At 39.8% G+C, this 27,782-nt stretch overlaps 1 protein-coding gene across 42 annotated transcripts in view; it reads right to left on the minus strand.

Moving 5' to 3' along the window:
- Positions 1 to 27,782, minus strand: part of Magi1 (membrane associated guanylate kinase, WW and PDZ domain containing 1) — a 603,374-nt gene that overhangs the window by 83,365 nt on the left and 492,227 nt on the right. For 20 of the 42 annotated variants that reach the window (XM_060383800.1, XM_060383789.1, XM_060383788.1 and 17 more), the window contains 4 exons: positions 21,879 to 22,085; positions 15,344 to 15,545; positions 7,762 to 7,844; positions 3,622 to 3,657 (listed from right to left, as the gene is read on the minus strand). In XM_060383800.1, coding sequence (XP_060239783.1) covers positions 3,622 to 3,657; positions 7,762 to 7,844; positions 15,344 to 15,545; positions 21,879 to 22,085 — 528 coding nt within the window. Of the gene's footprint in view, positions 1 to 3,621; positions 3,661 to 7,761; positions 7,845 to 15,343; positions 15,546 to 21,878; positions 22,086 to 27,782 lie in introns of all 42 variants that reach the window. The other 22 variants (XM_060383784.1, XM_060383796.1, XM_060383795.1 and 19 more) reach the window with 2 other exon arrangements.

A 27,782-nucleotide genomic window follows, 5' to 3' on the forward strand; every position in this document is an offset into this window, starting at 1 on the left:
TAATGTCTTCTTGGTTAACTATTACCTTTATTAGGATGAAGTGCCTATCTCCTTTGATTAGTTTTACTTTCAAGCCAGTAGTAGATAGTGTCAGATGTTAGGGTAGTAACACCTGACTGCTTCCTGGTCCCATTTGATCAGGGTATGGTGGTCCATCCTTTTACTCTATTATGGTGTCTACCATTAAAGCTACGATGTGTTTTTGTAGAAAACAGATGGATGGATTTTGTTGTAATGGAAGTTTTAGTTTCTTTGTATGTTATGTAAATATGCTTCTGTTTTAATCCCAAGTGTGGGATTTTAGTTGGGCTACAGTTTTGTCCACACCTGTTAAATGTCACATGCAGGGAATGATCTTTGTTGTCAGCTGGTAAGGGCCTACCATGTGCCACATGGAGAAGTACATGGTCTAGGAGTATTAGAGTATAAATAGCCAAGAAAGAGAAGGTGTAGCATTCGGTGTTGGCGTGTGGCATGGAGCAGTTTGGAGAGACCAGAGATAGTGTGGAGGTTCAGGGCACAATGGCGTGGAGGAGACTGCAGTTGCCGGAGATTGGCATAGAGCCCTAAAAGAAGCCCTTGACCCTAACTAGCTGGGAGAAGTAAAAGGGTCTGGGTCCCTTCTCCCCACTAACCTTTTCTCTCTCCTACCTAAGTTTGGGAGGTTGGTGGAAAGGAGGTAGAGGCCTAAACACCCCAAATAAAGTAGAGTTTTTAAAAAGACTGCTACAGGCAGCTTTCTACAACATTTGTCTCTTGCTCTCTCTGTTTATACAGCTGTGTCTTTTGACTGGAGAACTAAGCCCATTGACATTTAGAGTATCAACTGAAACATACGTTAACTACAGTTGTCCTGCTGCTTTTGGTGGTCTGGTGTTCTCAGTGGCTTCCTGTGTCGACACCACAGTGTCTTGCTATGCTCATTCCTTTGTTTAGCTGACACCATTGCTTCCTGTATTTTCTTTAGGTTTGATTTGTGGGTTGTAAGCTCTTTAAAATACTTTATATCATAGAAAGTTTTTCTTTCAACTTCAGTCACCCTGGGTAACTTTAGTGGATATAGTGTTGTAGGCTGTCAACCATAGTCTTTTAGGACTTGGAATGCATTGCTCCAGGCTCTTCTGGCTTTCAAAGTCTCCATTGAGAAATAGATGTTATTCCTGTGGGTTTTCATTTATATATGACTTGTATTTTTTTTTCTCTTAGAATGTTTGATACACTTTTGTTTATTTCTACTTAGTGCTTTAATTATGATACGTTGTGAGGACTTTCAAATATTGACAGTTTTGTCAGCAGTGGGTTCTTACATGTTACCAACAACCACATGGAGTCATGCATGTGCACAGAAACACATTCAAACTAGTCACTTAAAGCTCATGTTCTGTTCAATTTTGTCTGCACATCCAGAGATGTTGATTTAATGGCATTTGCCACACAGGTAATTCCTGCAAACAAAGAGGCAGCTCTCTCACTCTCTCCTTCCCTCTACTCACCCCAGTACTAAAATGAAAGATGGGTCCAATTTGTGCATATTGATATAATATGACCTTTGTAATATCAGGTCTTAAAGCCTGATGGCAATCAAATGCCTTACAAAGCTAGAAATTACCAGTTAAATAAAAATGAAGCAGAGAAACATTTTCAAGCAAAGGTTAAAATGCAAATTGTTGCACAATCATGGGGTAGAAGAATGAGTGAGAGTGAGGCATATACTATGTCTAATTAAACTGGACCTCCTACCAAAGCCTAAAATACTTGACCTGATTAGCTTCAAATAAAATGGTGGAAATACATAGTTGATTTTCTTAATTTGGCAAACATTAACAGAACTACTACTGCTTGCCTGTGAATATGTTAGATACAAGGAACTCAGAAGGTTATGTATAAGCCATTACCTGTGCTTTGGTAGAAGTACAGGGAGGGTACAAGAAACCACCCCAGGCTTGAACCCCCGAATTATCAAAAACTTAACATTCTGGAGTTGAGAAACGCAGTTAGTCGGCCGGTATTCCCGAGTATGGAGGGCTGGGGTGATAGCTCAATTGTTATGTACTCTGTGTACTTGTATACACACACAAGTTAAACATTTCTGCAACAGATGAACCAATTCTGTAAATTTTTGAATTTTTAAGGCTAAAACTCATTTTGAAATGAAAAGATAGATTTCTCACTTCCAATGTGGTAATTAACTTAATAACAGGAATTAGCCTCCTAATGCTTAAAATAGAAATAGGTCATCAATTAAAAAAAAAAAAAAAAAAAAAGGAACTGTTTGTCCTAGAATTTGCCATTTGGTTTTTGGAAACTGAAAAAGGTCAGAAAATATTTAACCAAGAAACTGTTTACATTATGTTTTAAGCAAATATTCCTGAAGACACACTGCCTGTGCCTACAGATGGATGGCGGACAGGCAACACTCTTTAGCCTGCTAAGGGGATTAGAGGAGGGTGAGATACTTCTGGCATAGCTCAGATGTGGGATTGGAATTTAAGAGTCCATGTTGGCTTTGTTACTCTGTGTCTGGTTAATAAACATCTCTGAACACAGCTTTCCGCTGGCTCACCTGAATGAGAATGCTTGTTGTAAGAGGATATCTTAAAAATGATGAGGAAAGAAAAAAATGAGGCTAAATTCTATGTTTTAGCTCTACTCAATCAATTTTATGTGTATGCAGAAAAACCAAAAGCAAATGAGAGCAGTAATCACTATAAAATACATCCACGTTGCCAGGAATTAAGACAATCATAAAACGAAAGCAGAGTCAGTAATCTTGAGAGTCCACTCACACTGAAGACAAATGATCTACATGAAACAGGCAAGTGTGGGCCACTTTTCAATCAGCCAAGACTCTCCCCTGCAATTTACTAAAAATACTTGTGCTTTTCCATGTACTCTTCAGTGATGCTTCAGATGGACTGCAACTAGCTTCCAAACTGCTCAAATCTCAACATTATCACTTCACAGGGAATATAATGCAATATAGTCCCACAGCAAAGGAAACGCAAATCACTCCTAAACTATAACTGCCACGGTGGTGAAGAGCTGATTCACACTGACATGTACTTTCTACTGAAAATGGCACAAATGAACACTGCGTCTGCTACTCAAGATGCTGCCTGTAGTGACGGGGTCAGAGCACACGGCCCCTGACTTAAAGACATCACAGTCCTGACACTCATCAAATATGCAGCACCTCGCTGGAATGATTTTATTCCACAGAACAGTCATTAAAATTGTCCCCTGGGCATGTGTTTTACTTGGCTTATTTACATTATTCATATAAACAACCATGCAGCCTACACAAATACAGCAGAGACAGATTACATCCAAGTCTAAGGGTCACGGCAGGCATCCCTCCACTTTCTTCCCCAATTCTGAATTTAAAGATTACTTATCCCTAATTTATTCTCATTGTAGCCTCAATTTGCTCACGCTGTTTCTTTGTAAACACCATGTATTACACACAGCTCGGCTTGACGCTTGCCATCCGGTACACTGCCTTTTGTGGGCCAGACAGGCTGAAGAGTGTGACTGGACAAGAGCAAAGGCCAGGTACAGAGGGGAGTAAGCTGTCCCCCGTGTAGGGTAATCATGCAACAGCAGCGGGTAGGGAGGCATTACCTAGTTCACTGTCCAGCTCCTCGGTGTGTACCCCTTCTTCTCCAAAGGAAGAGCAGGAATGAGACAGAAAAGAGAAAGACAAATTCAGACACCAGCACCAAGAGAGAAACTCCCTCAGAAAACAGCAGCAAAAACATCATTACAGTGTCCTTACCTGAATTGTGGTTTGTTTCACTGGCTTTGATTAGTAAACTCCTGACCTCAGTGTAAATCACAAAATGGTAAGAGCTGATATTGGCAAAATAATTAGATGGCTCATTTCCTTGCTTGTCAAAATGTTATTTGATTGGTTGTAAAAGATGACAAATACCTCTGTGGTTTCCATGTTGTTAAGTGGGAAGTCACTTATTACAGACCTTATTTGCAGCAAACAAAGCTGTGAGACCTTTCAATATTGGTCCTTTTAATCCTTCAATAATCCTCTCATCACAGAAGCAATTACACTCACAATTAGAGCATTACTTAAACTTAAAAGTAATGCCGCTTGAAAACTGGAAAGTGAGGTCGAATTGAGAAAGGAGATTGTATAATATACCCAGTGTCTCTCAAGAGGGGCTAGAAAGATCAACTATGTCATGGTGATACATATTAAGTAAGTGATGCTTGAAGGCTACACCATAAAAGGGCTAAGGTAGAGTTCACCGATTTTTTGTTTTGTTTTGTTTATTTATTTGTACATAAGCCTTCTAAGCCAATGGTTCAGAAATAGTCAAGTGAAAATGTGCTCAATTATTTCAGCCAGCAAAACAAGTCAAAATCCTTTCATTCTTGACCTCCTCTGGCTGTCAATAAAACAAGTTGGTTATTACTGAGATGAGAACATGGCACAGCACACAAAAATTCATTTTGTTGCTAAAATCTCCCCAGCCACAGGCAGTTGGGAGCTGTTGCCTCCACTGGAAGGAAGCTATATGATCACAGAGGCAAGGGGTTTCAAACCTCTTTCCACAGAGTATATGCCGGTGTGCAGGGTACTTTCTAGAGTGTCTCAGGTGCTAGCCATTTCTCAGCTAGTCCTGGTAGCTAGTTTAAGCTCAGGATCCCATCTCTGCCTCCTGGAAGAGCCTACGGACAGGCTGTCATGGCTACCTGGCACGAACAGTCAGTTTTGACTAGCATTCTTTTGTTGTTGTTAAAAAAAAAAAATGAAGTTGTCAGATTTAAATAAAATTGTTTGCAAAATGCCCATTTAAGGTATTACCTAGTGAGGCTTTAGGAGGGTTTGTTCATTTTTTCCCCCTAGTGCGTATGTGCCAGCCACTGTGCTAGGGGGTTGCTACATTAGCACAGAGGCAATGACTCTTCTGAAAGAAAAGATGTACAAAGCTAAACAAAATCCAATGAGATTAGACCATGCCTCGTTCTCGAGATTACACTGCACGCTGGAGTGACTTGACGATATCTGAAGCCAAGGTCATGGAAATGATATCTGAGCTACACTGTGAAGGATGCGGAAGTGTCAACAGAAATGTAAGCTTTGTGAGAGCTGGGTGTCTGCTGTTGTATTCACAGACACATCTGCAGGGTCTACAATGTATGTGTCACATGGAAGACACGCAGCAGCTGTGAGAAATGTGATCACGGTCCTCGGAGAGAGATCTGCGTATCCAATTGTTAGGCAGCAACTCGGCGAGGGCTAGTGGGAGCGCAAAGCGAAGGGCAGGCCAGAGAAGAGCGAGCGTGGTTGGACAAGCACACTACAGCGGGCAGTTAACTGAGCAACCAGACAGCCACATGCAGAGGAGCAAAGACGCCTTCACATTGACATGGAAAAAAAAAAAAATGCTGAGAGCCCCAGAAGGAAAGGATCTAGGGAGGAGGTGTGGGTGAACTGTATAGGTAGGAAAGAGACCAGGAGCTCCAGGAATATTTAGGAAGTGTGCGACTGGAGCTACCTCGTGCATTAAAAATAGAGGCGAAGAAAAGTGACAGCTCAGTGAGACTCCTGAGTGTGTGACCATTTACTCCCAAATGATGCAGGGAGCGCTCAGGACAGGTCAGTGAAGGGTCAATAGTTCTGTTTCTAATTAGCCTGAGTCTGAAATCTCTTGGGGTAACATGTTGGGACAAAAACCCGGCAACTAAAAACATTGACCTGGAGCTAAAAGGCAAGGTCAAGACTTCTAATGGTACTAGACAATGATCAATGGCCACAGGAGTGAACAACGTGCTGTGGGTCCTCACTCAGCTGAGCGAGACAACAGAAAGTGCAGCACCCTCCTGACTGTTGTGCTGCATCCCGTGCGCAGGTGGCCAGAGGATAAAGCCACACAGGTGCAGTAGGTGCGAGCAGTAGAGCTTTCTTGGTCTGTGTCCTAACAGCACACGGTAAGGCAAGGCAGCTCTGCATTCACTTGCATCAAAACCACAAACTGACGCTTGTCATCATGTGATTACATGTTCATGCTGTCTGCACAGACATATTCTAAATGAATAAAATATATGTTTCGAATGCTGAAGAGATAATTACTCAACGAACCGCGCTTGATAGGGATGTACACTCGCGGTAAAGAAAAATGCTGTTAATATAAAGAATCAACAATCTGGTAACAAAGATATTCCGTAACTCTTCTGAACGGCATTTCATGACAATTTTTCTCAAGAAACGGCTCTGCAACCTTCTATCATCTATTAGCATACATTCCCAACGTGCTTATAATGGATACTGACCCTGAAGGTCCTATGTAATAGAAAGGCTAAACTGTCTTCAAGCTCATTTCTTGTCAAAGAGATTAAACTTGTTTCACAAAGTTGTACTTTAGTACAACTTTGCTTGTTATGTTCTCATCTTTGAAAATTGGTTACCTATGTATTATATCAAACAGAATCCTCGAAGACTCAGATAGCCATTACTCCCAACGCACAAGAAACAGATCTGATCACACTTAGTTCATTCCTTCTTCAGCTAAGGAGGCAAGCAACCAAAGTAAAATGAGCACCTGGATTGTGCCTCTTAAATTAGGAAAAAACAATATATATATAAACTATATATATATATATATATATATTTCCACTTGAACTTGTTCCAATAAGAATGAACATGCAACTCTATATTTATTTCATGTAATCAATAGCCATATGCAACAGGAAAATCTCAGGCTTTTCACTGTATAATATTTTGTAGTACTAGTTTGCATTTTCCAAATATCACATTTCTGTATATACAACAATTCTGCACTACAGGACAAATTAATAAACGTTTCTTAAGGCACAGGAAAATATGTTATTATATATTATAAAACATATTAACATATATATACACCTATGTTTATATATATTATAGTACATTAGTATGTATTTAGATATCATTTTAATTATCCCACAATTAATATACAATTAATTATACTACTAATTTAAATGCCAGAATTGTTATAATAAGCACTGAGGAAAGCTGTTCACCTTTTACTAAGTTTACAACAGAAAGTAAGCATAATAGAACCTGGGATAGATTCCAGTGCTAAAATATTTCTCTGTATCAATTTTCCTTCTGTTTTGGAGAAATAATTAGAAACTCCAAATACTTGAGATGATCCTTTTCAGCAGAAACTTGTATAGTCAGAAGGGACATTTGGAAGATGAAGAGGCAGCTGTAAGCAACACCTGCCTCTTTAAGGAACAGACTTTTAAAAAAATTATGGTTGCATTTTAAGCTATAAAGACATTCCCAACATGCCATGATCTTCTTTCTATTACCCCTAAACTGGACAAACAATAGATTATTTAAAAAAAAAAACACAAAAACAAACAACAACAACAAAAATGAGCCAAGAAATCTCCTGATTTCTTCCCTGAAGCTTTTATAGCATGGGTTAGGATCTAGTCCTTTAGTGTATGTGAAAGATCAAACCATCTTTCATTTCTACATTCCCCGAGTGTTTCACTAGCATCTTTCCCAACTCTGACCTGCCTCTGTTTCCAACAGCCACACTGGGATGTACATGTCTTTGGTGAATCGTTCTTTTGAAAGAATTCTATTCCATTCCCTCCTTCATTCTAAGCCACAGTGTGTGTTACTAAAAATTGAAAAAACCTAAACCACTCCAAAGTCAAAAAACAATTTGCCTTGCGAACACTCTTTAGAAAACGTGCACATGTAATGAAGCCCCCAATCTGCGGCTCCTAAAACCTCTTAGTCCTTACCATCATCTTCACATTCTTCTAGAGGCTTCTGCTGTTTGTTCAGGCACCGAGGGTCCAACCATGATGTTGTTTTTGTGTTATGGCTGAAATCCAGACAGAAAAACAAGAAATTTGTTTTCAACTAAGTAAACAGACAGAAGAATCACAAACACTTTCCTATCTGCTCCTGAACCAAAGAAAAGATGCATTCCAACAATACAGACACACCACTAGAGGGCGTGAGGCTGGAATGATAATGGCCTATGGGGAGTCTTGGAAGGGTGTTTTCCTTTCTGAGACATAACAGATTAATTTCCGAATGCTTAAAATATAATATTAGCTTTATTTTTGAAAAAGATGCATGCTTTTCTTACATAGTCTATTCCTAGCTAGACTTATTCAATCTTCACACTTGCCAAACAACAAATTTTAATTAAGTTTACATTTGTCTATAACTTCAATTTAAAGCTTCTATATCACTCACTCTGTCACAAAAGCCCTTTCCTGACAGTGTGGAACCCCTTGATCACACAGCACCTCAAACCTACTCATACACCCCACTCTCCACAACGTCTCAACTTAGAGGCATTTAAGGAACTAATTAATTTGCTTATTTATCGGTATGTGGGCATATTTGTGCCACAGGATGTGTGTGGAGATCTAAGGACATCTTGTAGACATAGCCCTTTCCTTTCATTATCAGGGTCCCAAGTACTGAAGTCAAGTGTCAGGTTCGGAGGTAAATACTTTGACTGGTCCATCCTGCTGGTCCCTAACTTAGGGTTTAAAGAGGTCAACGGCAACCCAAATTACCTAATACAAATAGAATCCATGCTATTGAGAGGGGGAGGGGAGGAGAGAAACAGATGCTGTCTAGATGCCTTCTGTAGGGAACAGGCCAGCCCTAGTTGGATCTAGGGTTGAAAAGGTCTCAGCAGACTGACTGGGGCCTTTTGAGGTCTGAAATATCCCAAGGGGATATACTGTCCTTCAGTTACCCTAGAAATGTCACAGGCAAAGTGGAAAGAAGCCGCCTTTGTATTTCCCCCAAGTTCACCAAGACACTGAGGGGCAAAGTTCTGCTTGGGCCTGAATCACTGAGCAGCTAAGTGGGTGAGATAGGAACTCCAAGTCTCAGAGTTCTGGGCCAAAACTAGAAATGCAGACAAGAAAAGCAGAAAGAGAGAGGGGGGAAGCATTTGAATCTTTTTTATACCAAGTTGAAATTTTGGGCTATCAACGTAAGAGGAGGCATAGAACAGCATCAGCAGCACAGATTCAAATCTCACTAATAATTAAAGACAAAATCATGCCTATGCAAATAAATTCGCCATTTCTCCATGTTAAACAGCAATAGCTGAAAAAACAATACAGTAATTCCCATCGTCACTCTGCTTTTATGGGACCACCTGCAGCCACAAGAACCTGACTTCATATGCTAGTATATTTAATTCTCATAATAACCCTATGGGAAATTATGAGCAATAAAGTTATTACCCCCATTTTGCAGAGGAGAAAAGTGGCAATATGAAGGTAAAGTCTACTGGAGGATAAGGTGACACACGGCAGAAACGGAGATGAGATGCAGGGAACTGTCCAGCTGGATGTGAGGTCTGCACCAGTCTACACAGTGATCAGCAACACTATACTAGGCGCTGCTGGGGGGCAGAAGCACGCGTCATTCCAGAAGCCAATTGTGTCTTAGTTACGTTTCTATTGCTTTGATAAATCATCATCACCAAAAGCAATTTGGGGAGGAAAGGGCTTATTTCATCTTACAGCTTGCAGCCCATCATCCAGGGAAGTCGGGTGTAGGGCTTGATGAAGTCGCTGATGCAGACGCCATGGAGGAGTGCTGCTTACTGGCCTGCTCAGCTTGCTTTCCTTAACTCGGGACAAGCCGCCCAGGGGTGGCTTCACCTCTACTGGCTGAACCCGCCCACATCAATCTCTAAACAAGAAGATCCTGCACCAGCTTGCCTACAGGCAACATTGTGGAGACATTTTCTCAACTGACTTTCTTTTTACCAACTATGTCAGGTTGACCAATTGTGTCAACCTGACAAACAAAACAAAACAAACTGAAAAGGGTAATTGACCCTTTTTTGATACACAAACACATAACTTATTTATTCACAATCTTTCCTTATTCATTTCTAATATCTCATATTCATAATAATATCACAACACAAAACATTCCAGCTTTTGAAAGTCCCACAGTCTTTAAAAAGTTAAACAGCGTATTACATGTAAATATTAAGGTTACATATCTTATCACATTTAGGTAGTACCTTCTCTATATTTATATATCTTATTGCATTTATATGTTTCTTCAGATGTGTGTGTTACACAGTCTACGGGTGTTACTATTTTCCCTGTTCAATTAAAATATAAAACCCTTATCTACACTTACATTCGTTATTTTCTTTTATTTATAATTAGATTACTGTTCTTTTTTCCCTCTAAATTTGTATGGAGAACATGTTCAACTTTTTTATTCCAGTCCTCCAAGTTAATTCAGAAAAATCAAGAGGTGAAGTTTCTCTTATTTGTGTATACTTTCACTTTTTCTATCATGCTTCCCTGCTGTTCTAGAACTCTCTTCTTTAGCTGTTCGTTTAGGGTTAGCATGCTGATGAGTACTCTTTCCAGCTTGTGTTCATTTATGAGCACCTTCACCCTAATGGTGCTTTCAGTCTATGTAGACACTGATTTATTTCTCCTCTCTCAGGGCCCAAACAGCTCTGCCCTACCTTCTAGACTGGTGGTCCTCATGTTGTGATGACTTCAACCACAAAATTATTTTGTTGCTACTTCATAACTGTAATTTTGCTATTGCTATGAATCCTAATGTAAATATCTGATAGGCAGCCCCTTAAAAGGGTCTCAACCCAGATGTTTAGACTCATTTGTTCATTCTAGTCTCTACCATGGAGATGGTGGAGTGAATCAGTTGCTACATTTGTATATATAGTGTGAGGTGTCATTTCTCCTATTCAAGAGTTTTATGTTTAGTTATGTTAGCCTGAATGTGAAATGTTACCACAGGTTCATTGGGACACTTGTGCCAGTTGGTGGCTCTATTTCGGGAGGTTACAGCAGTCTTAGGGCCTGAGGCCTTGCTGAAGGAAGTCTCAGGGGGCTGGGGGTGCTCTGAGAGTTTACTGTGTAGCATCACTTCTGGCTTACTTTCTGTGTTTCTTATGTGACAAAATATCTGATCAGCTAGCTTCCTGCTCTGGCCACCCGCTGCAGTGCCTTCCTGGTCCTTATGGATTCTCCCTCTAGAACTGTAACTGGAAATAAACTCTTCCATGAGTTGGTCCTGGTACTTTATTACAGCAGCAAAAAAGTAACTTGACTATGATGTGCCCTTTCTTTGTATTTATCCAATTTGAGTTCACCTAGTTTCTTCAATCTGTAGTCTTCCCTTGCTAAATTTGGGTGATTTAGAAACATCAGTTCTTCAGGGTTTTTTCCCCCCCTACTGGCCCCCTCATTGTCTTTTCCAAAGACTTTGATCACCAATGGCAGATGTCTTGTAATTTACCCGAAAGCTTCTGAGAGTTTGTTTCTTTACTTCTCTTCCAAGTTTTTGTGTTGTTCAGATTAGGTAAACTGTTTTCCACCTCCACATTCAGTCTCTGCCTTCTCATTCTGGTGGGTGCTGCCAGACCCATCTACTGGGCCTTTTTATTTGACTATTAGATTTGTTTTTTAAGTTCAAAATTTTCTTTTTCTTTACATATTCTACTGTTTTGCTGAAATTTTCTATTTGTTTCAAGTATGTTTATAATTGACTAGTGAAGTATTTTGTAATGATGTATGTATGTATGTATGTACTCATTTGTTCATTTATGCAATAAGATCTCTAAATGTCACTTAGGCTAGCCCTCGATTCTCTATTCTCTTGCCTCAGCCTTCCCAGTGCTGGGACTTCAGGTGTGCGCTATCATGGCTAACTATAATGCAAGCTTGTAAAAATGATGGACAATGTTAATATCTCTGCCATCTTAATGTTGGTATTTGCTATTTTCTTTCACTCAACTTGAGAGCTCTTTCTGGCTCTTGCTACAGGAAATTTGTCTACCAACCAATCAATCATTATCTATTTGTGGTACTGAGTATTAAACCCAGGGTCTAACACATGCTTGGCAAATGCTCACTGAAGCTATAACCCAACCCTCTTTTTATTTTGCAAGAGGGTATTAATATGTTGCTAAGGAAGGCCTTCAAATCCTATTGCCCTGGCCAAATCAATGGGTAGGTTCCAGGCTTGTACCACCAGGACTAGCTAAGAAGTGACTTTTTTATGAACTTGGATGTTCACAGTATTAAATTACAAAACTATGGACTTCACTTAAACCTACTCTAGCTGACTTACTATGACACTGCTCCAGTTGTAGGTGGGCTTCATGCCACTTTCAGTGACACTAGATGGGGAAGGGCATCCTTGGTATCACCTCCCCCATCACATCTCCCGACCCCTGTTGGGAGAGGTTCATTCCAGCTACTTACCAGGCCTTGCCTGATAACAGCACAGCCAGAAGGAATAGCAGGAGCTCAACACTATACCAAACTAGGAGTCCCCCTGTAAGCTCTACTACAGGACAATGATGGAGATCCTGACTCTCCTCTAACCCTCTCTGGACAGGACCATAGAAGGGAACTGGCATCTTGTTCCGCGTAGGTAGAGGGGAGGATCATACGCTCCTCTCGCAGTCCTGCAGTATTTAGCTGGGGAACTGTTTCTCCCTCATTACAATCAACGTTCCGTCTCTGCGGCAAGTCTTTCTGGGAGAACCCGGGGCTCCCATCACACCACTAAGGGGTGATTTCTAGGTTCCCTCTTCCTCCTGGCTGATGGGTGCATGGGTAAGATCCTGATGTGCTCTGTATTGCTGTCTGGGGTAGAGCTATTCACCAAAAGCTGTCTGACTTGCATGATCTCCCCTTCTTTCCCAACCAACCATTCAGCTGGAAAAAGCAGGCTTTCATTAGGACCATCTGTTTCTCTATCTGCCAGTGTTTCTGGGTTGCCAGTTTCTTCTGCTCAAAGCCCAAGATAAATGAATTATAAAGAAATCTCCAGGAATGACCTACCCATGGCTTCTTTGATGACATGTTTGAGATAGACTGTTTCACTGCCTCCTTTCAGTCCTCTTCAGAGTTTTCTATACTTGTACCAGATTTCTTTGTTTTGCCTTTAATGTCCTTGTTTACAGTATTTTAGATTTTCTCCAAACCATAAAACCAATCAAGTATTTTATATTTTATAAATGCATTAGATTCAATTCTAATTTAACTTGCTATTCAATGCAAGATACTTTTAAGTCCTTTTTCAGAACGAAAAGGCTATTGAAAGGTTAGTTTCGTGCGCATGTGTATGTAAAATTTATGCTAACATATTAAATGGCATGTGTATAAGTGTTTATACATATTGGTGGATATTCATTCATTCATTTATTATTTTAGTGCTGCAGATCAAATCTAGTCTTCACATATATTCATGAGGAGCTCTACCACCAAAATATATCTCCAGCTCAAATGAAGTATACAGTTAATACCTATTAAAAATAATAGCTGAAAAGCTGGTGTCATACATGTCAGAGCCACATTTTTTTATAATTAAAGCATTAAAACTTGTCTTCTAAAAACTATGCTAACTTACAAAAGAGGACAGAGTATATCTTTAAGCTAGCCACAATTTGGGGGCTAGCATTTCCCTGTTAGCATACTAAACTTTCTTTTCTAAAATGTATCAGTTCAGTCCATGGCAAAATTTCTGGTAGATTCTTTTCCAAGAATGTGTGCAACAGTTCTTGCAAATGAACATAATTTCAAGGGCAATTAGTTATAAAATCTAACTATGATACTCTGAACTTAAAGGTGATATCCAGTTGTTTTTTTTTTTAAAGCAATGCTCATCTGTGTGATGAATATGGTAAGAGGGAAGCAGTGAAGGCTAAATATTATCGATCCAAGCACTTAATACACTGCTCTCTCTCACCCTCAAGACATGGTAGGTACGAAGCATTATATCCTTTCACAGATATGGAAGAGCTTCAAACAAAGTGCTGAGCACTCTGTGCTCTTGTTGCTGTGTCTAATAAGCATACACCATTAACAAGAAAGAGGCAGGAGCCATGGGTGTCTCTGGCCTCTAGCTGGACAATACCAGAGCTCACCCTCATGTCTCACAAACTGCTTTCCAAAGTGACTTTCCTGAGCCTCTAAGTGACTTTCCTCACGCCCATGAGCTAGGAAAACTGTACTTGTAATTTTTCTTGCCCTTTTCTAATAACAAAAGATATGATATATATGAAACGTAAGAACCTACAGAAATGTATACTATTGTTAGAAAACAAAGCCCTCACTTCATGCATGCATGCATTTTAGAAAGTTGAAGTGTGGACTGGAAAGATGGTTCAGAGTTTAAGAGTACTGGCTGTTCTTCTAAGGGTCCTGGGTTCAATTCTCAGCAACCACATAGTGGCTCACAACCATCTATAAGGTGATCTGGGGCCCTCTTCTGACATGCAGGCATATATGCAGTCAGAATACAGTATAGATAATCAATAAATAAAGCTTTAAAAAAAAAGTTGAAGTACATCATATATTCTTTGGCAATGGCTTCTTTTGCTGGTTCATGTAATAGTAGGTCATATATGTGAGAACAATACATCTATCTACATTTTTGCTTGTGTACTGGGTATACAATTAGAGCACTGGGCTGCTGCTGTTAAGGGAATAATTGCCCCCCACCCTTACGATCTATAAAAAGTAATGCACACCAGTGAGCGCAGATTCAAACACTGCAATGCAACCCGTGACTACTATTGGTCAGGAGAGTCAGAAGATTTTTGGGTTTTCAAGAACAGTTTCAATTATAGGAATTATATCAATTTTGTTTTTCTCTTTTTCTGCAAATGTAACTTGTTAAAACTTTAATTACATACAATTTAAGCCTTTCATGGCTAAGCAGTCTCAAATCCCTGATCACCTATCTTGTACCATGCAATAAAATTAGCACCAAAATGTAAGGCGTAAAGTTTGTTATTAAGAAATGTAACAGAAAGTCTCTAACTTTGAGTAAGGCAGTGATTTCTTGCTACCACAGTGGCACAATCCACAAAGGAAAAAAAAAGATAATCAGATCAGTCAAATTAAAAGCACCTGCATTTCAGAAAGCACTGAAGATTAACACTTAAAAAAAAATCACGATTATAGTAAATTATGACCAGAATGCATAAAGACGCCTGAAAACTAAGTAGTAAGAAAAGTAAAGCCAGTTAAGGAAAATATGCCAAGAATTTACTATTTTAATGGCTAAATATAAGGGTTATTTATTACAATTATATAACAAGATTCAGTTTTCTAACCTCTTCAAGAAATTATAGGTTTTACACTTCCTAAAACCTTTCACACTGAATAATCAAGAATGCTATGGATGAAAACTGTTTCTATTTGAAGCTTGTTTAATCTTAGTGAAGAATAGCATTGCTGTGGGATAGTTCTCTCAGGCTGAACTGACATCCAGAGCAGGGAGGGAAGGGAGCGAGGGAGAAGGGTATTTTCAGGTAGAGAAAATAGTATACTTTACTCTATAAAATAGACTTCTCCATTTTCGGTATAGGCCATCTCCCAGTTTTCAGGTAGAGGACCTAAATTATCCTCCGCAGAAAGAGGTAGGTACTGAGGGAACTTCTGAGAAGGGTCCGTGATGGGAGCCGCGAGGACGCTACTGTTCACGGGCGGAAGCGTTGCTTCTTGGAGAGTGTGCTCGTCCTGGTCTCCAGAGTCGGCTGGGAGAGAAAAAGACAAGCGCAGAGCTGTTCAACTATGCACCACAGCCCGGGAAACACAGGACGAACCCATCTACATTCTTTCCCCACACTCATTGTGTTCCCACCACTGACAACCACACTCAAGATTCTATCAACAAGTATCAATTATGCATAATAATGGCTTTCATCATGTCCTTTTCACACACATATATAATGTTTGGATCATATTAACCCATTATCCTATCTCCTACCCTGTCTCATTAGTCCCTTTTTTCCTTCACACCTAGCCTTCCTTCCACCTTACTCCCCCACCTTCTAGTGACCCATGAGTTTCTCATCAGTGTGTCTGCAATAACTTACATGCCTTACCAGCTGCTACACCACTGAAGAAATTGCCTCTACCTCCACTAATCAACCAGTAACTCTGTATAAAGCATCCTGGAACATGGGCCCTCCTCTTTCATGGCAGCCTGGTGCCAGGCCCAACCTTACAGAGATCTTGAGCATGTGATCACAACTACTGCCGATTCAAGAGAGCACCAGTGATATCATACCTAGACGCTAGGGTTCCAACCCATTCCCTTACTTCTTTCAGCTCTTCCATTCTTTCATTCCTTCCTTTGCAATGTTCCCTGAGCCTCAGCAGGGGTTTTATAGATGCCTCACATGTAGCTAAAGAGTTGACAGTTATTTAATTTCTATACTGTGTGTCCCTGATTCATTAAAATAAAATACTTGCAAACTAGATTCAAGAACTCATCAAAAAGATCTTTCATCCTGATCAAACTGGCTGCATTCCAGAGGCTGAGGGATGGTTCAGCAGTAACTGCAATGTGCCATATCAACAGACTCAAAGACAGAAATCACTTGCTCATTTCAAGAGAAGCAAAAATGCCCAAATCCAATATCTACATTTTTTTTAAAGCCCTTATCTTTTCCTAATTGCTAGTTATCAACTATGGCTTCTGTTTTGCTAGGGTAAACAGAAAGAAACAAAATGACTAGCACAGCCAGGGATATAGCTGAGTAGAAGACAGAGCTGCATGTGCTTGGCATATTCAGGGCCTTGAATTCAATCTCGAGGACAAAAACAAAACACAGCAACATTTAAGAGAACAATTACCCTGAGAAGAAACCTATTTATCAACTCCACTTCTAAAGATTTTACACCAAGATATCCTCCAGCTGATCTGAACTCATTTTATTGAATTTATTCAGTTTCCTGATTTGGGGGTGGAGGGGGATCAAGTTGAATACAGAGATGCAGTAGCATTTTTGTATAAATTATTAGAAGATTTTCGATAGACACTGGCAAAGATAAACCACTGACAACTTAAGTTGGAAAGGATACAAAAGTTTAGAAAATGAAGACAGCTATGCCGGTGAGTCAGAACTGAGACTCCTTTGGGAAACCAAAGAGACTGTTCCTGTGAAAACTCAAGACAGTCACCCTAGAACGGTATCATGTGGGCGGACTGATGTGAGCTGGATCCTGAAGGAAGGTTCTAAGTGAACGTGTCTCCCGTGCCTCCGTAAAGCAGAAGCATCAAGGATGATGTCATCAAAACAGCTATGAACAGCGCTGTTGACATTTGTGCTGACTTTTTATAAAGCATGATGATATTAAATGTCAATCTCCATGGGGCTTCAACACATAATGATCGGGGCTCAGTCATTTTCTGTCTCCTACAGTCATTCCCCTGTAGACATTTCTGAGCGTAAGTGGAATAGGAGATTAAACACTGATTCCCAAGCTGTCTAATGAATGGCTAGTGAGTTCAACACAGGAGTAGGAAGGTTCTGCAAAAGGTGGGTAGCGGAATGTCAAGCCTACAGAAGACGAGCAGTTCTACTAGAGCCTAGCGCCACTGACTAGACTGTCTATAGGCATTCCCTGGCCGGCATCTCCCCCCTCTTATTTTGGTGCCATCATTAAGGCTCCAGTTTGGAGGCCATTGTAGGTTGAGGTGGTCCAGATAAAACAGACATAAACCCATGCATGGCCCCAAGTCACACTCAGATTTAGGAATATTCTATCATCTTTACCTTTCCTACTGGTTCAGGAACATGTGCATGTTGGAAGGCTCAGCAATGAAGGAAGGTCAGGTGTCTTAGTGACATTTGTATTTCTATGATAAAACGCCAAGGTCAAAAGCAGTTGGGGAGAAAAAGGTTTTTTTTGTGCTTTCAGTTGTGGCCCCTCATGGAGAGAAAACAGACCAGGAACCCAAGGCTGTATCTGGAAACAGGAACTGAAGAAGAGGCCACAGGGGAAAGTCGCTTACTGGCTTATTCCCTATGACTTACTCAGCCTTTTTATACAACTCAGGATCATCTGCCCAGGAGTAAAACTGCCCCCAGAGAGCTGGGCCCTCCCATATCAATCATTAACCAAGAAAATGCACTACAGATTTGCCCACAAGCAAATCTTATGGAGGCATTGTCTTAACTGAGAGTCCCTCTTTTTAAATATCACGTTGACATAAATCTAACTAGCATATCAGGTATAGAAGTTTTGGTGGAGCAACTAGCAGCTTGTTGATACTGAAATAATCGAGTAGACAGGACTTTACAATTGCTGTCATTGGACATTCTAACATGTCTTAACAAGACCTACACAGAGAAAAGTAGAGACAAAAGGTGATGAACGTTGCCTAAGATTCCCTATGGAATCTTTGAAGTCATGCCTGAAACTAAGGCTGTCCCCAGGCTATTCAACTGCTTAATTCCTCAAAATCACTTTCTTTATCAAATCAATACAATTTTTTACAATCTGTATCTAAATGGAAAGATTAACAGAAATCTAGAAGAACAGAAAGAAAATCAAACAAAAGCAGAAGGATCATCTTAAAATTACTAATAGATATCAGTATTAACTGAGTAATTAGCAAGAATGAAAAGATTGATCCCTGACCCCACAGAAGTCAACACACACTCATTTCTGACCTACCTCTAGAAGTTTCACTACTCATGCTGAAATGTGCCCAAGAAATCCCCAGACCCACTAGTAAATACTCACCTGGCTCTTTGCAGCAAACAACATGACTGAGGTATATTTTTCAAGGGATCTTTTTATAAGCACCGAATTGAAGAAGACTCAGTTCATACAAAAACCATGTTTTCAGATCTCTAAAGAATGTGTGGATATAAAATACGGTAGCATGCGGGCTATTCAAAATCTTTCTTTTTTTTTTTTTTTTTTATGCATACCAATGCTCTGTTTTCACACACACCAGAAGAGGGAATCAGATTCCATTACAGATGGTTGTAAGTCACCATGTGGGTGCTGGGAATTGAACTCAGGACCATCTGGAAGAGTAGTCAGTGCTCTTAACAACTGCACCATCTCTCCAGCCCCCAATGTTCAAAGTCTTAATTGTATGTAGGCGTTTACTCTCAGCTGGTATTTGAACTCTGCTCCTCAATGTTGAACAGCCAACACTCTTACTTACTGATCCAACTCTCCAGCCCCAAACCTTTCTTAAAGTTTTTGGTTGCCTAAGTAATTGTGTACCCAACAGTACAATTGTACCATCATCAAGTACACAGAGGTATCTACCCTCAGTGGCTCCTCTTGGCTCTGTAATTCAGGGACCATTTGTTGAAGACTGTCCTACTACCTAGTTTCAGCCATCAGTCCTCTAATTAGTATCTGCCCATTGCTGAGCATCTGCTACCATCACTTACGGAGAGAAGGCACAGGCTTAGGACCTCAGGATGCACATGGCCATTCTTCTCTCTAGGGTCCTGCTATAGGCACTGAGTGTTCCACAGGCCTCATTATGGGCTACAACTCCTTCAAATGACCCAAGCAAGGGACAGCGGCAAGGTCAGAGTATTTTTTTAATGTCTTGGTGCTTATGATTTTTAATGCGCACATGGTACTTTTACGGTTGGATGAAACTGCCTTGACTTTAGCAAAGCCAGTCTGAAACAGAACTAAGACCTCATTATGCTCGTGTTGTTCTAGGAGCTGTTAGCTTAGAGCAGCTGGTGGAGACAGCGCAAAATGCTTTGAAGCAACCCCTTTTACACAGCCATCACACAACGGGTAGTGTTAATTATTTGAGAGCATCGGTGTTCGGAATTAGTATTTATTCAACATATTCCTTACATACTGAGGATATCCTACCACATAGACACAGCAAGCTATCCCTCCTCTTCCCCCTCTTCTTTTCCTTTCTACTTTCTTTCTCCACCCCAGCCCCCAGCCCCCGATGCCCTGATTGGAAGCAGGCCCAGCACTTGCATGATGGACATGTGCTGTACCACAGAGCTATCCTCTCAGTGCAGGTCACTGCTATGTGGTACATGCTGTTGGCCTTCAAAACAGGAGTTTACAGAGCACAAACTGTTATCATCTGGCTTCGTATTTGTGTATAAACTATGATGAGACTAATTTTATAAACGACGACCGGGAACACATGTCCTTAGATGCCAGAATTTCAATTGAGGATGACAAAAATGTCAGATTTTGAGACCTGGCTTTCTACCAATAGAAAGTTACAGGAGATAAGACAGGAAGATGTACCCAGAACTCCAGCTACTGCCATGAACTTGATCTTGTTTTCTACCAAGAATCCTGCCTTAACATGTACGTAGAGGACAGATAAAGGAACACGAGCCCCCAGGTGCCTCCTTGGGGAATACTTCTGTTGTCCACTGAAGACCACTCTTGGAATCTACTTAAGGGGATTACTACTGGGGTCACTCCTAGGGACTGCTTCTTGTACTGACAGATGCTTCACTGAATCTGGCTAGATCTTCTTTGGGGACCTCCTCTTTGCTGCGAGTTAGATCATCATTAGCTATTCTTATCTACCGGACCCTCAGACATTAAAGTATTAGATATTTTTAAAAGAAATGGTAACACTGTGCATAATCTGTTTTCATTTTGGAGACGACCACTATAAATTCATGAAATATTCCCAAGGAATAGGAATATTAAATTAAATCAGTCGACTTTAATAAAAGTATGCATAAGAATGGCAAATATCTTCTAGATATTGCAACTAAAGGTCAGCCACTGTCTACTCCATTCTAAATGAAAGAAAAATGGAAGTTTTCGTAGAGTCAAATTCTTAGAGAAAGCTAGAAGTGGTCTAATATTAGCCATTTTACACACAAATGAGACTATGCATACTGTTTGTAAAAGGAAAACTACCACAAGCCGAGCCATAATACCTAAGAGCTCCTTCTTTACCTAATATTTCTTTTAAAAGGTTACGGTAATACAATCATCAAAAATTTTATTGCCACCTCTTAGGTTTCTGAATTTAATGACTGGCAAAACCTCTGAGGAGCACAACAAGCTATACAGTGTTCAACTATAAGAAGTTTTCTGAATATTCTATTGGGAGTTTGGTGACTGAGGTGGGAGGCAGGCATGCAGACTGACCAATCTCTTCACTCTCTGTGGCTAGGTATAACTAGATAATGACAAAAGTCTGGCAATACGGAGAAAAGATGTTCTGATATGCTGAAAATGGATAATCCATAACTACAGCTCCAAGACAGTAAAGGAAAACATAGAGACAGAATAGAGGAAACAAGATGGACTTCTACCTCACATAACACATGAGCAGCTCCGTACATGCTGTTGGCTGGGTGTCTGTGTCATGTTGTAAGTTTATACGATTATTTATTACATTTTGGGCTATGGTATACATACCACACAGGTCAAACTCACATACTGTGAAAAACATGCTACACTAACCAAGAATACACATTGCGGCCTCTGGGCCCAATACTGTCCAGAGGCTTTGTTCTTAAGCATTCCTTCGTAATACATACATATCATACCAGTTATCCATGCTATGTAATATAACATGAACATGAATTATATAATCTTATTTATATTTCCATCATTCCTCCTTTAAGATAGTGAAATTTGTACAAGTTAATTGAAGACTTGATATGTTTCCATTCTATCTTCACTTAGGTGAGAAGAGGATGCTGTTACCTCACAAGCATAGCCTCAAATGACAGGAACTTGATAAAAATAAATGGTCATGTTTCAATTCATACTAAGTAACCATGATAACGTCTTATGATTCTCCCCCCCCAAAAAAAATAATAATCAAGCAACAAAGTAAGGAATTTTTTTTAAAACAGTATTTTGAAGAGAAAGAACCAGGCTGAAATTTCAAATATTTATTCCTAATGTGTTAAATGTTGTTTGGTTACAATTCAAAGACTCTCATGTACATAGACCAGGAAGGACCTCACTTCCCCAACACCCTGTGTTCAGAGTCTGATTCTTGACATCCCTGAACACTGGTTGGAAACTTTCTGTACAGACTCCAACCACAACTTGGCACATCCACTCAGAGGGACACAATGCACCCTTACCTGTAAAGCTACTGTTCATTTCAGGAACATCGTCCTCCTCCTCATTCTCCGTGTGGACTATGCCAGCATTTTGCATATCATTGTAGGACTTTGTTCGCTTAGGGGTCGACTGCTTGGAGCCAGACTGAAGGCTGTGCAAGGCATCCGTCGTGATCACTTTCCCACTGACTGGCTGGCTGGGAGGTTTGGGTGTCCCATAATAGTTTCCTAGGTGATGGAGAGACACATTTGCATGTTTCAAAATGAATACTTTTTTTTTCAGCCCCAAGAATTCACATTCAAATCTCTTAGAGCATTAAAAAAAAAAAAAACAAAAAACTGAAGCTGGAAAGCTAGAACATGCTGTATTTTACTTCTAGAATGGGTTAGCAAAGATGTCTTTCTATATAGCTAGTTATGGCTGCATTACAGAAGGGAAAAGGAAAGCCACAAGGTTTTGATGCAAAGAAGCTAGGAGGGATAAAAACAAAAGTGGCTGTGCTGAATAGAAGCACTTCATTGTCATCACATTTGAATTTGAATTGGTCATCTTTTCATATAGGCAACCACATAATGCTGAATCCGATTAAGAGTCCCACAGAAGGTAAAAATTCATTACTGCCAACATCCTCCCAGGCCTCAAAGGTCGAGGTTTCTGTCTCTCCTTAAGAGGGAACTGGGGCACGTCTGTAAAAGGAGGGCAGAGCACCACGTGGCAGCTCTTAAACTGAATGGAAGGGTTGACTACAGGGGTGTCATGCCAGGTGGGAACAAATCCTTGCCAAGATTCAACAGAAAATGGTCTCACTGGTGCCCCCTGGGGGGAAATCACTGCAATAACAGTCTAACTTTGCTTCCACGCATCTTCAGTTCCTCCAAGTTTGGTATAGGTCCCACCCATCTCTGCGATGCAATTATAAATGATATGTGAAGTGGATACTTTAATATTTACAAACATGTATTTTATTTTCATTCGGTAGTTGTTCATATGTGTGTACAAACATATATATGGAGTGTGTTTCTATATTATGTGTGCATGTACCATGTACAAACCAGAGTGGTTAGCCTGAGGTATCATTCCTTAGATGCCATCCACCTTGGTTTTTGAGACAGGGTCTCTCCTTGGCTTGAAGTTTGCTGACTCAGCTAGGCCAGCTGACCAGTGAACCCCTATGTGCCTATTGTCTCCTCCCCAGCACTTAGAAACAAGTGCTAGAATACTTTACTTTTCTTTCTTTTTTTTAAATGTGGGCTCTGAGGTTAAACTCAGGTCTTTATACGTATATGACAAGCACTTTACAAACTATATGCTGAGCCCCAAATATTTTAAATTTGGTATAATTACTAAATTCTAACTAGTAAATTCAATTAACTTTCAAAATAAAAAAATTATTTTAAAAGGTAGTTTCATAAAGGGAAATGAATCAAGTGTATCAGGTGATAAACTTTGATAGCCCTTATACTAACACTGGAATAATACAGAGAAGACATGTATGGCTCCTGAGCATGTCACAAAACCAACATTTTCTTAAAAGTCTTCTGAAACATTATTTTATAAACCTACTTAAAAATACATCACACACACATACTAAATGGAGTTATGCCATACTGTGTGATAATGCTTCCCCATGAGCCATAGACTACCTACCAAAACCTCAGTGTCAGGTATAAAAAACCTTACTTTGAGTTGTTGTTCATGGGGTTTCTAAAAGTCTCCCAAAACAAATAGACTACTGCAACAACAACAACAAAAACCCCCAAACAAAAAACAAAAACATCAACAACCCCCCCACACACAAATAGACTACTGCCACTTTCCTTAGTTGCCTTCCAAAACTTGAAGGTTAAATCATCACATGTTTTGGACAGAGGACTTAGAGAAATCCTCCCTAAGGCTGGATTGCTCCAACTTGCGATCTGACTTGTCAGCTTGTATAGGTCTCATATCTAAAGGTGCTACGCAAGCTGACAAGCAAGAAAAGCAGTCAATATTCCTACCTGGTTGAGAGCCAAAGAACCGCAACACCAGTTGGCTTGACAGGATATACCCAGCGGTGCGATAGTGGTACTTTATCCTGGAGGTAACCAACGGCTGTCTACCTCGACTTAAGGGTCTCTCAATAGGAAGAGACTCATGACCGAGTCTGTAAACCTAGCCAACTACTTGATAGCTGGGAGGGTAACAAACCCTAAAGAAACCTACTACCACCATTTTCCTAAACCAATATACTTTCTGGCTGCATTCTAAATATTTATCCTCATACCCACGGATAAGGTGTCCTTTACTGGAGAAGCTTCCTTCCTGCAGCAGAAGGAGAGTATTACAGAGGACTAAAACTGGTCAAAATGAAGAGAATAAATGACTGTGGGGCATCCAACCCTAGTTGATACAACACAACCTCTACACCTAAGGCTCAGAGAACACTGCAGAAGAGGGTGTGAAGAGACTACAAGAGCCAGGGGATCAGGAAACTTGCTACAAAAAAGGATCCTCTAAACACAGGGAAGCTGTACCCACGAAATCTCCATAATATTGTTATTTAAACAGTATTAATGTGGCTCAATGACAATACCAGTTGACATGCCGATTTCACCAAGCCCCACCTTGTAAGAGACAGCCACTGATAGCTGCTGAAAGTGGGAGAATCTGTCCCTTCAGGTATAAGCCCAAGTGGTCAGCCCTAAACACCTATACATATAAGCAACACTAACTGGTCTTAGTAGCATGCGTACCTGTGTGTGTGTGCGCTTGTGTATGCATCTAAAAGAATGACAACTGAAGAAGTCATGAATTTGAGAGAGACTGAGAGTCAAGGAAGGACTTTAAGGGAGTTGGAGTGTAAATACAGCAGGCACGAAATCCTCAGAGACTTAAAAAATAAATTAAAAACAATTAATTAAACATTAAAATAAAAATGAAATCAATGAATAGAGGAAATAATGATAGTAAGGAAAATTTCCTTCTACAAACTTATGTTGAAAAGCAAGTGATTTTGCAATTTTCTTAAATGAAACTTTAAGGAGTATATCCCAATATGAAAAAATTTTCAAGTACTTCATGACTAATCTAGATTTGGAAAATATATTTGATAATCAGTAGGGGTAGATGCATTGGCAAAGAATATATTTCTAACAAGCTTTCTCTTCTGACTATAATTACTTTTTTCTTTTAGTGGAATACATGCTTTCCTGTAGCGTGCTTTGGCTGGTGATAGTTGTGGTGGTGTGAGTATAGTGGAATGGTCTGGTTTCATGTAGCCCAGGCTAGGCGGGTCTACTGCCTCTACTTCCTGGGGCATGGATGGCCACTCTTCTTATGCTTGCTGGGATCCCGTCCAGTGCTCTAAGATACAAGCCAACCTCCTAGCAACTAAGCTATATCTCCAGTTCTACAATTTTTGTTTAAGTAAAAGTTTGACACTAATGTTATGTTTTAAGAGGAGACTCTTAAATTTTTGTAATTCTGTATATGTTTATATCTACATGTATGTGCTGTGCTTGTTTGTATGGATGCCTGTGGGAGCCAGAAGAGGGCACCGCATCCTCTGGAGCTGGAGTTATAGATAGTTGGGATCTTCCAATGGGGTTTTGGGAAACAAGGTCTGGCCATCTGGAAGAGCACTCTCCACAACCAAGTCATCTCTTCAGCCCTAATATCTTTTTCTTTACATTGTCTTTTGAATCAGCATTTTATGAGCACATATAAAATTATATCCAGGCAGTGGTGGCACACACCTTTAATCCCAGCACTTAGGAGCAAGAAGCAGGTATATTTCTGTGAGTTCAAGGACAACCTGGTCTACAGAGAGAGAGAGTTTCAGGACAGCCAGATCCATACAAAGAAACCCTATCTCAAAAAACAAAAACAAACACAGAAAATTTATTTTTTTTTAGAGGGATGTAACAATCCATGCCACCAGTGAACTCTGAACATACAAGTTAAAATGCACAGGAGCAGGGAATGAAGCCATTGCTCAGCAGTTATGAACACTTGATGCTTATACAGAGGACTTGGGCTAAGTTCCCAGCATCCGTATGTTGGCTCACAACCAATATACCTTCAGTTCCAGAGCATCCAACATCTCTGACCTCTGTGAGCACAGGCATGCCATGTAGCACCTATAAGTACAGGTAGGCAGAACAACCATACACATAAATATAAATAAACTTTAATTTAAAAACCCAAGGGGTAAAGGATAGCACATTTAAACTTCAAGGACCCGAGGTGACGGTCTCTGGTACACTCAGACTGGAGGCTTTGGTTAAAATTTAGGCTTGCACACAGAAAGTGAGCTGTTATTCTCTTAAAAAGAAATCTTCTAGATTTCCCACTGATAGGCAAAGAAGTTTAGAGGAAGATGCTTGAAGGAAGGCATCCATAGTGGTTTGAGGGGCCAACCCCCAAAGCTGGGAAGAGCTAGAATATGTAACAAAGAAATACACTTTGTCTTTCATTTCCACAAGTTTATGTAAAGACAATCCCATGCTTTCTTTAAAGGTATGCCTAGGCCAAGTGTGCCAACTTTTTCACAAACTGGGGCATATTTGTGAGGTTTAAGAGAGCAAGACTGTTGACTTAAACATAAATCTCTACAGTGAATTAATTAATTAAACAAACAAACAAACTGAGATAAAGTACTACCGAATTTAATTTTAATTCATCCCCACTACTAATATACCAAAAGACCACACTCAGTTTAGAATTAGATGTTGAACAAAAGCTGATGTCTACAAGTTAGAATCTACTGAAAAGGGGGACAAGGTAAAGGATGGGACCCTGGACTCTTAATTTCCTAATTATTGTTGCTCAGACTGGTGACATTTAACTGAAATCATGTTCATAAAATTATAACTTCTACGTCAATTTACCCTTGGTAGTCACAGTTTATAACATAAGTAAGTGGCTAGGAAATAAAGCTTCACGTAATCTGACAAATACATGTGGATTTTTCAGCAAGCACCTGTCCTCAGTTTTCAAGTTAAAAATGACTAGCACATTTGTTGATGCACCCCAACAAAATATCCCACCTGTTGAGAATTGTTTCCCATGTCTACACAGTAGTCTTGGTGAAGGATGAGGTGCATATTGACAGGTGAACCACATACAATTAAAACTTGCCAGACATCAATAATGTAGTATGGCTTAACATAATGAATATGTGGGCAGCAATACTTATACTGCAAGACAATAAAGCTTGTAAGAGAGAGCCCCCAGTTTCAACTCACTATGAACTGCCATGTTACCAAGACTCATTATTCTTCCCATTAAGAACAAAACAAAGCATAAAAGCCCATGTCTTTGCTTTCAACCTTAAAGTTGTGATGCTGAAGAAATGCATTTTACACCTTGAATACGCATTAAAATGACACAAAGAGATGGCGCCTAGAAATCCTTTTGTCTATGCTGAAGGTGGCACCAGAGTGAGACTAGGCAAATGTGTCATGATGCTGATGTATTTCTAACCTTTAAAATAATACCCGTTCCACCTCAAGGAAACATTAACACTATGTATCTGAAAATGTGACTGTTCTTATACTATTAAAAGAAACAAACAAAAATGAAAACAAGTCAACACTAGCCAAATAACCATCTATTCTCAGACTCTAAAGAACTTTCTGAGTTTCTGTCCAGAACAGCAGTGTAGTGACCCACAGGATGACGTTGACAATATTAGATTCTCTGGGTAACTTCATCAACCAGAAGTATTAAAACAACCATGTCATTATTACCCAAATCTTTCCAGCATTTTTTTCCTTCATAGAAAACCTTTTATATAGATATTTCTATACATTGGGTTAAAATTTTTACTTCAATGATATGATTTGGTTTAGTCCCCAAACTTAAGGCTTTTGTGATCCAAAATCCAATGCAGGTACAGGTATATATATATATATATATATATATATATATATATATATATATAT

Source organism: Meriones unguiculatus, chromosome 5 (assembly GCF_030254825.1).
Source record: "Meriones unguiculatus strain TT.TT164.6M chromosome 5, Bangor_MerUng_6.1, whole genome shotgun sequence".
Classification (NCBI taxonomy): domain Eukaryota; kingdom Metazoa; phylum Chordata; class Mammalia; order Rodentia; family Muridae; genus Meriones; species Meriones unguiculatus.